Source organism: Corythoichthys intestinalis, chromosome 3, assembly GCF_030265065.1.
Source record: "Corythoichthys intestinalis isolate RoL2023-P3 chromosome 3, ASM3026506v1, whole genome shotgun sequence".
In the NCBI taxonomy this organism is placed as follows: Eukaryota; Metazoa; Chordata; class Actinopteri; order Syngnathiformes; family Syngnathidae; genus Corythoichthys; species Corythoichthys intestinalis.
In genome coordinates, this window is record NC_080397.1 from 8,883,109 (window position 1) to 8,893,716 (window position 10,608).

Genomic DNA, 10,608 nt, shown 5'->3' on the forward strand with positions numbered 1-10,608 from the left:
GTGTCTGGTTGAAGTTCTTGCTGGTAAAAGGGGGGGGGGGGGGGGGGCACAAAATATTAAATGTTACTGTTCACTTATTTATTTGCCCCCCTCCTGTTATTGTTTGCATACTATCCTCATTAAAATATGAAAACCTATTAATGTTTGGGTGGTTTTAGTTAAAGCAAGCCGTTTTTTCATTTGTGTGATTTTGACAAAGATCATATCACATTTGATGCTGATTTTATGGAGAAATGTGAGAAATTCCAAAAGGTTCAGATACTTTATTATACCGCTGTAGGGATTTGAAAATTTATCGACATGGAGATAGATCTCCTACTACTTTATAAAAGCCTGGGCGATATGGGGAAAAAAATAAGAAAAAAAATTCTTATCAGTCGATATCAATTATGACAATTTTTTTTTTTCTTTCAAACGTGAAGTCTAAATTTTGCCTTTGAGATAAGTTGACAAAACCAGATGCTGCTTTAACCGATCTTTAATGTCAGAACACATAAACATACAGTAGAGGTCCCTCTTAGCCAAATGGATGCCAGAAAGATGCTAGGCAATAGCCAATGGCAGAGCAGCTATAAGTATGTTATGTTCAGTAAACTCTGGGAGCTGAGAATAGCAGCCCATATTGTATTTTTGCCTTTCGTTATACTGAAATTTCTTTTGTACCAAGAGGCAATATTTTCTCGTTGAGGCGTGTCTTAATTTTAACCTTAAAAACTCCTTTTGTGGAGACGTTTGTGAGAAGAGGTACCACTGTATAGTTTTAAAAAGTGGCGCCGTTTAATAAAGGAACCAACAAGTTGATACTGACGTTTTCCACTGAAAATGTGTCTGTTCTGATTCATTTGTGCACAGGAATGTTGCAATAATGTAGTGTTTCATACACTGTTTCATACTGTTGTATAATTCGCACTGAAATATTCCCATTGACGTGAGGAAGACAGTTTTTGACAGATGTCCTCAAAGTGCAAGAGAATAACATTATTTATCTTTCCTTTTAGAAATAGCTTTTGTTTTAAAATTTGTATCGTAGAATATTGTTGATTGAATTCCTGACCTATGTATCGACAATCGTAGTGACGCCATGTCATGAGATAATGGTTATCCTGAGCCTTTTATCGCAAATTGTATTGTATCAAGCGATACCCAGAGGTTACCACCCCTACTACGATGAGGAACACACCAAGTGAGACAAAAGGGAAGGTGTTCCTGGAGTGGAACAATAACTATACACAGTATGTCATGACTACATAGCTGGACGTTAATCCTTCTAATTTTGTAGTCTGCTGTTGACGGAGAAATCTGCCTTAGTTGCAGTCAAGAAAAAAGTTAGTTAATGAGTGGCTATGTTATGTCAACAATGACTCTGAAAAAGACCAATTCATTCTTACAATAGGTTTATTTTTCAAAATCATAACAAAGCAGATGATTAAAAATTAACAAGCCAGCTGCTAAGAATATGTCGCCTTTCCACTCTGTAAAAAGACACATTGTTCAGGCAATGACTGCATTGTATTGACATTTTGTGTTAATGGGACAGCCAGGATAGTAGGGCAGCAGATTTTGCACATGGATTTTTTTTTTTTTTTCAATTTAATTAACTTGTACAAAAGTCCAACTGTTACCTAATCCTTAACCCGATCTGATTGAAATTCCACTGGCCAACTTACAAGTTTTAATGGGTCAATGTAAGCAATAAAAGAGAATATTTAAGAAAGAAATAGCATTGGCTTGAGTGCACGACTACTTCTTTTCCTTGGATTCTTGCTGCCAATGTTTCAATAACATATTCTGCTGACTGCGAGAGTCTTAAGAAGAGCATTCCAATTGGTCCAATGGTAGCACACGGGCATAAAAAATGTATGACTTTAAACTAAACAGCTGTCATACCGTATATTCTCAAACTAAAGTGACGCTACTCCAGCAATAATAGTGAAAGTCATTTCTGTCATTCAGTCTATTAAAATGGAATTGAAAGCCTGTGAGGAAAGAATGATGATTCACCGACTAGAAATGTAGCCAAGTAACAACACAATCCACATGCCAATTACAGTATGTTGCACGGATGTATATTTAATCACTCACCAATGCCATATGCCTTAGCAAATAGCCACCGCAGGTTGGCCGCTATTTTAGCTCTTGCAGAGTCATACATCTCCAAGGGTATAACATCCATGGTGCCTTCTGCAGACCCGGTCAGGTCCACTTTCCTCCTCGTGCTGTCCCCCGCACACAAATCGACATCCATCCTTTTCGAAAAAGAGGACAAAGTATTACAATTATTTCAAAGTGGAAGAAAACATGCTTGTGAATTGCTATGTGTAATTCATCAAAACACATCCATTAACTATCATATTGAACCCTCATTTAACTCTGGCTGTGAATGATCACTTCCAGCCCTCAAAGTCAAAATGAATTGGATGTCTAGCGCTGTCAATGGCACTGAAACTTGTACATTCACAGCCAGTCCTCGAAATTTAAATGAATTGGACATCCATTGTCCTCAATGGCAGGTAATGAGTTAAAGAGGTGTGACATGAAAATGTTTACACTTTTTACCTTTTAATCATGTTATATGGTCATTCCCCGGTTAAAAACTAATTCTGAGTGGTTTTCTGAACCATGGCATTCACTTATGTTTCAGAAATTGTCGAATATCTCCCTGGTCATACCTACCTAGCACCCCTTCATCTACTCTGACGGGTGAACTGTTCGTCTCCTAATCCCGGAAGCACAGCTTTCACAAATCAACTCATGGTAAAATTGTTACTTGAATGCAAGTTAGTATAATAGTACAGTGGGGCAAATAAGTATTTAGTCGAACACCAACTGTGCAAGTTCTCCTACTTGAAAAGCTTAGAGAGGCCTGTAATTGTCAACATGGGTAAACGTCAACCGTGAGAGACAGAATGTGGGGAAAAAAAACAGGAAATCACATTGTTTGATTTTTAAAGATTTCCAAATTAGAGTGGAAAATAAGTATTTGGTCACCTACAAACAAGCAAGATTTCTGGCTGTCAAAGAGGTATAACTTCTTCTAACGAGGTCTAACGAGGCTCCACTCGTTACCTGTATTAATGGCACCTGTTTTAACTCATTATCGGTATAAAACACTGTCACACCTGTCCACAACTTCAGTCAGTCACACTCCAAACTCCACTATGGCCAAGACCAAAGAGCTGTCGAAGGACACCAGAGACAAAATTGTAAACCTGCACCAGGCTGGGAAGACTGAATCTGTAATAAGTAAAACGCTTGGTGTAAAGAAATCAACTGTGGGAGTAATTATTAGAAAATGGAAGACATACAAGACCACTGATAATCTCCCTCGATCTAGGGCTCCATGCAAGATCTCAACCCGTGGCGTCAAAATGACAACAAGAACAGTGAGCAAAAATCCCAGAACCACACGGGGGGACCTAGTGAATGACCTACAGAGAGCTGGGACCACAGTAACAAAGGCTACTATCAGTAACACAATGCGCCGCCAGGGACTCAAATCCTGCACTGCCAGACGTGTTCCCCTGCTGAAGAAAGTACACGTCCAGGCCCGTCTGCTGTTCGCTAGATAGCATTTGGATGGTCCACAAGAGGACTGGGAGAATGTGTTATGGTCAGATGAAACCAAAATAGAACTTTTTGGTAGAAACACAGGTTCTCGTGTTTGGAGGAGGAGAAAGAATACTGAATTGCATCCGAAGAACACCATACCCACTGTGAAGCATGGGGGTGGAAACATCATGCTTTGGGGCTGTTTTCCTGCAAAGGGACCAGGACGACTGATCTGTGTAAAGGAAAGAATGAATGGGGCCATGTATCGAGAGATTTTGAGTGAAAATCTCCTTCCATCAGCAAGGGCACTGAGATGAGACGTGGATGGGTCTTTCAGCATGACAATGATCCCAAACACACAGCCAGGGCAACAAAGGTGTGGCTTCGTAAGAAGCATTTCAAGGTCCTGGAGTGGCCTAGCCAGTCTCCAGATCTCAACCCCATAGAAAATCTGTGGAGGGAGTTGAAAGTCCGTGTTGCCCAACGACAGCCCCAAAACATCACTGCTTTAGAGGAGGGCTGCATCGAGGAATGGGCCAAAATACCAGCAACAGGGTGTGAAAAGCTTGTGAAGAGTTACAAAAAACGTTTGGCCTCTGTTATTGCCAACAAAGGGTACATAACAAAGTATTGAGATGAACTTTTGGTATTGACCAAATACTTATTTTCCACCATGATTTGCAAATAAATTCTTTAAAAATCAAACGATGTGATTTTCTGTTTTTTTTTCCATATTCTGTCTCATGGTTGAGGTTTACCCATGTTGACTATGACAGGCCTCTCTAATATTTTCAAGTGGGAGAACTTGCACAATTAGAGGTTGACTAAATACTTATTTGCCCCACTGTATATGGCTGAAAAATATGTGACACGCACCCTTTAAATACTATGAAATATATTTTTTTAATCAACTTGACAGTGTTGTACTTCAGTTTTACTCCTTTTAAATGGTAAATGGACAGTTCTTATATAGCGTCTTATCTACATGGTGGTGGGGGAAAATATATGTGATGCCTTAACATTAGCACATTATGCCTTAATGATGAATGATTGCCTCTGTGACCTAGATTGTAACAACTTCTCCTTGTTTACTCTGCAACTTCGACGCCTGTTATTGTTTTTCACCTTCGGTTCCATAGTTAGGAGGGAATCTCACGAGATAACTTGTTTTGCAATTTGCACCATAGTATTGTTTTTTTACACACTTGGGTTCCATAGTTGGGAGGGAATCTCACAAGATAACTTGTTTTGCACCCATAATATTTACCGCGAGGACAGAACATCTGTTACCAGGATGGCACAACTTGTTGACCATGTGAGAAGCCCTTTTTCAAGGGGCCGAAACAAAAGTAGCTTTAATATTTGTCATTGGGCAAGGTGTGCGCCGCCTGGGGGCGGGGGTTGGCCGTCCCCGCCCCCACGGGGCGTGTTCCTACAAGAACCGGACATTTCCGGGTGACCTGTGAAGTCCGCTGGAGGATCACGTACGGATCGTTCGGCTTTGTTCCTTCGCCGCTTTACCGGAGCGTTGGCTCCCCGCTCATTTGTCACGGTAAGCGATTTTCATTGCTAAGGAACATCTTGTTGTGCTGTAACGGTAGCGCGGGGATTCTGGGATTGACAACTAGATCTAACGTCATCGTTACCACTTGTTATGCTTGTTTTGATATTTGTTTGCTTGCTCTTCTGGGATTGTAATCAATAAATCTCATTTATTCTGCATTTTCTAATCAATAAACATCGTATATTTCGCAAAAGTGTGCCTGTTGCCGACTCACTGCGAACTCAGAAATTTCGAAAAACACATGGTTACCATGCCCAAAGCGCTTTACATTAACACACATTTACCCTTTCACGCACACACATTCACACACCAAAGGTGCTGCTGCCATGCAAGGTGCTGCCAACCCATTGGAGGCAAATTTGGGTTAAGTGCCTTGCCCAAGGGCACTTCGACAGTGGGCAGTCGTCCTTTTAATTTAATTAATTTTGATTTTATTAATCTTTTTTATAATTTAGCATTTTAATTATTCATTAATTATATACAGTGGTACCTCCACATACGACGTTAATTCGTTCCGGGACCTTGTTTGTAAGTCGAAATGGTCGTATGTCGAGCAGGATTTTCCCATTAGAATACATTATAATTCTGTTAATTCGTTCCACAGCCCGAAAACCTACACTAGATCCTTAATGAATACTGCTGCTATTACAAATGGGAATTACACAGAGCAAAACAAATAAATTATTAATAAAAACCAGAATAATACAATAATAATAATAATTCCTGTAATAATTTAACGAATCAGGTTCTAATGTGGCGGACGTGTTTTGCGTGCTGTACATGAACACGTGGCTGACGTGACAGAGAGAAAGGTGCTGAAGATTTTACTTTCTCTTTTAATGTTTTCTGGTTGCAATCAACTGCGTCGGACAGTAGGCATATTGTGTTGCACAAGTCCTGAAATAAATGATAAAAAACTGACGAAGCTGGCGATTTCTTTGGCGAAGTTACCACAATAATTGTCTTGTCTATAATTGACCTTACTTATAACGACTGGCGAACGGAGGTCAGTGGAGGACCGTCCAGATCGGAGACCTTCTACAGCCGTATTGTTGAGCCAGTTCACGGATGCGCACCCAATGCTCACATTTTTCTATCATTTCCATCTTCATTTCAATGGTAAACATTTTTTTCTTTTTTTCACCACCTGTACTAACCTTCTTGGAACCTTTGTCGATTTCTCTCACAAGAAAATCTGCAGTGTGTCTGTCTGCGACGCTGTCATGTCGTATATCGAGCATGTCGTCGAATGTAAAAACAAATGGTGAGTCAAATTTCACGTCGGCTGTCGAAAAGATGTGTGTCGAAGCCATCGTATGTCGAAGTACCACTGTATATACTGTATACTGTATATATAATAATTAAGACATGATGTCCACTTTTCATTTGTTCTATAAAGCAGTTATCACAAACCACCGGGCCGTGGATCGGTACCGGTCTGTGGCGCATTTGCTACAGAGCCGCAGAGAAATAATAAATTAGGGCTGCAGCTTTCGAATATTTTAGTAATCAAGTATTCGACTGAAAATTCTATGAATAAATCGAGTAATTGGATGAAACATTTTTTTTAGGTAAAGGGCAATTATAAATATACATGAGAAAACAATACATATCATCTATTATTGAACCATTTTCAGTCAATCAATGTCTTTATTTTCAATGTACCAGTTCATTGTTGAAAACTGCCAACAATTGCATCACCGATGTGACTAGGAAAAAAAAAAAAAAACTAATTTACTGCTTTCACTCAAAAAACTTCTAGATCTTATTAAAAAAAAAAAATTATTTCGTACCTAAAAATGTCATTACGCGTGATAGGACCCATCACTTAAAAGTAAAGTGTTTTATCCACGTGTTTCAATTGAATTTTCATTTGTGTCAATTTATTTTGAAGTTCTAGTTAAGTTTTAATTTAGTCTAAACTGTAAGTCCTGATAAAAGGATTTTGAGTTTTGAGTGTTCAAAATAAATCTATGATACCTGCTGAATAAAGCCTGTATGTAAGACACGTTAGCCACGCATCGACAGGCTATTTACTAACGCCGCCGAGTCTGTCATTTCGCATCTAGTTCTATATACGTGTGTTACAGTATCTATGAGATGCATCAGATGCTACCTGCTATCACCATAGCATCATGCGGGCGTAGGTTTTAGCAACGTCGGCATTGTTTGTAGCGGCTGTAGGCTGCAGTCAGGTATTCTTGCTTCTTCCTCTCCGCACGTGACGTCAGCGTGTTGTCCCGCATTAAAAGTAGTCTGAACAAAATGTGATTCTTAGAGCTGGCAAAATTAAATGATTCCTCGAGGTCAATAATACTACTCGCATCAGTTTTTAAACTCTAGTTACTCGAGTATTCGTTTCAGCTCTATAATGAATAATTTGTTAACAACCATAATCTGGCCTGAGATTTGTGTACGTCACCCTCTAGTAGTTGATCTCCATTACTGGGGAGTTCGCACACCTATTGACTACTCCGAGGAGAGATTTGTGTATGCCGCCCTCTAGCGGTTGGCTGCCATTACTGGGGTGTTTGCACACCTATAGCAGCCCAGCGTCAGTCAATGTAAACAGTAACGTTAGCTGCTGTTGGGTGTGTGCTGCGGGCGGTGAGGTCTTTGGACTGCTTTTTAAGGGGAAAAGGCCGCTTGCTGAGCCACAAGAGGAGCCTACAACCAAGACCATTCTGCATAATATGCTAAAAGCTAGCAAACAAGGCAACAAATGCAAATGCCCTGAGTATCATACCTCGCGGCAAAGCGTACTGTTTTGCTAAAGCCAAGAAACCTTCCAAGATTAGTGAAGAATTCATTATGCCTGCGACCAAGTTTTAGGAGAGGCCGCTGTTAAAAAAGGTTAATTCAGCGTATGGCGAGTTACATTTTCTCTGCCCCTTTCGTTCGTTTTTAGCCCCGTCGTGTTATTTTATATTTACTCTCATTTTCTACCACACATTGTCGGTCCGTGATAAAAGTCCCATGTCACACCGGTCCGTGGTGCAAAAAAGGTTGAAGACCACTGCTATAAAGGGTTAATTAGACTCCAATATACTTTGTATACTTTGATTTTAATCACTCCTGCGCTTTCATATAGCTCATGGTAGTGGTACTTGGCGACCCAAGCATTATTTTAGTTAGTACTGAGTGTAAAAACTTTGAAAACCACTGCAACAGAGCCCAGAGTTCATTGATCTACTAGCGAGTAGTTACTACTGCCGATTTGAAACAACGTGATACCGTGAAGGTTTTTTTTTTTTTTTTTAATTGAATAAGTGCAAAGGCCCCATTCTAAGGTAGGTAATATTACCATCATAGCAATTTCCAAAAGTTGTCCTTAACCATTTTCCATTACCTGAAATGTTTAATTCAACCCGACTAATGGCTACTATTATCGGCCCAGTGTTAGCTTAACCAGTCATTGCTACCGAACCAATACAGTTATACCTACTTGCGTCTGATAACACAAGAATTGTGAAAATCGGGTGTGGATCGTCAAATGACGACGTACAGTAATTAGCTAAACATAATTAGCTGAACAGGTAAGCAAATGCGCCGAAAGCTAACCCAGCAAACCAGAACACTGGCTCCTTAGCGTGTACCCCACTCCAAAATGTAGGCTGAATTTACCTGATAACGTGTAGATCCAAGTCACCCTTTGGTCCAACAGGAGTAAATAATCAACCGAGAAGCATTATCTCTTTCCAGTGGGCCGCTGCGTTGAAAATACCCCGCCGCCTGCCGCACATCTTAGCCGCCAGCTAATGCTGCTAGCGGGGGAGGCGAGTTCGAACGGTCTCCCAGCAACAACACCCCATTCGCGGCCTTATTGACAACGACTCCGCGGTTTAAAAAAGAAAATGTCCAACAAGAGCGAAAAATCGCAAAGCAGAAAAAAAAAAACTGAGGCACGACTTAGAAGGATTTCTGAGTGTTGGAAATATTAATCAATTTAAGTAAAGAATGCCGCATGCTAGTCAATTTGCAATCATCTAACTTGAAGACTGGTGTAAAGCAACGGAGAAACGCAAGCAGGCTGAAATGAAGCAGCAGGGCGTTCGCGCTCTGCTACCGAAAAAAAAAAAATTGTTATAATTGGAACTACTGCGCATGCGCGATTACTTCACTGACTGACGCGTTTGATTCCGCATACATGCGCTCGTGCTCTTGTTGTTTACCATTTTCCATGTAGTCAGTTTTTTTCACGCAAGCATATTGATATTAGACCAGAAAAAAAATGTTGCATAACAAAATCCTCGATACAAACGTCATACATTTCACGTTTTGATGTGATAATTTGACATCCGCACTCGTTAAAACGGGCGTCAGCAACCCGTGGCTCTAGAGCCGCATTCGGCTCTTCAGCATTGCCCTAGTGGCTCCCTAGAGCTTTTTAAAAAATGTTTGAAAATGGAAAAAGATAGGGGGGAATATATGTAGGAGGAACAACGTGACACAAACATTCTTCTAATTCATTAATATTGTAATGAAGTTCAACTTGAGACGGCATCATACAACAGCGTAGTCACGTGGTGCGTCATTCTCTATAGAATTTACTGCAGAAAATAAACATGCTACATGGAGTTTTTGGATCGAAACAAGGTAAGTACGCGATAATATCTTGTTAAAGTCATGACGTCTGTAATTCTGCTCCCGGGTGCTCTCACTTCCAGATAGGATTTTGCTGTTTAGATTTTTTTTTTTTTTTTTTTTTTTTAAATGCCCTCCCGTTCAAAAATTTTCTTCCCCCAGAAAATTGAGATTTTAAGCTTTCCAATGATGTATCACACATGCATATCAGTTTCAGTTTATTCGCACATCATCAAATACAATACATGATCATACGCTAGCAGTTCACATGTTAAGATGGTCGAATAGGACACTCCAAAGAAGCTATTCAAAGCTTTTAGCAGGGGCCCAGTTAGATAACACACACATACACACACACGCACACACACACACACACACACATACAATAAACTGTGGACAATTTCAAAATTTTGGTTACATTGGATTTGATAAGAGACACGAGTAGTGTTATTCAAAGAATCAGCATACTACACATACATTGCCAGGAGATGAGTTTTGAGTTTTTTCTTAAAGATGGAGATGGAGTGTGACATTTTAAGTGTTTCATCCAGTTCATTCCGAATCTGTGGTCCTTTGCACACAATGCTAAAGCTTGTACACTTTAGCCTTCGTTTTTTCCCTGTGATTTGATGTTTTCTTCTGGTAGTATATGTGTGTTGAGGAGTACAGACTGGGATGAAGTCACCTAATTTATAGTTTAGTCTATAGATAATCTGATACATTACACAAGCATTTTGGTAATAGTTGTGGTCTTTAAGCCTCAGGAGGTGGTGGCGGTGAAAAATTATTTTAGTTGGAGCATTAAACTCTGACCATGTTAGGGCACGTACAACTTTTTTCTGTAGTATTTCAAGCTTTTTCAAATAAATTGGATATGTGTTGCACCATATGACATTACAGTATTGTAGGTG

General features: G+C 39.9%; 1 protein-coding gene across 3 annotated transcripts in view; it reads right to left on the reverse strand.

Annotated features, from left to right (window-relative positions):
- The window catches only part of LOC130913585 (calmodulin-regulated spectrin-associated protein 1-B-like), a 39,762-nt gene extending 30,566 nt beyond the window's left edge, over positions 1-9,196 (reverse strand). For 2 of the 3 annotated variants that reach the window (XM_057832292.1, XM_057832291.1), the window contains exons 1-2: positions 8,738-9,196; positions 2,083-2,246 (exon numbers count right to left, since the gene is read on the reverse strand). In XM_057832292.1, the coding sequence (XP_057688275.1) occupies positions 2,083-2,245 (163 nt within the window). In that variant the 5' untranslated portion in view covers position 2,246; positions 8,738-9,196. The remainder of the gene's footprint in view (positions 1-2,082; positions 2,247-8,737) is intronic. The other variant, XM_057832293.1, reaches the window with a different exon arrangement.
- Positions 9,197-10,608: the final 1,412 nt, after the last annotated feature.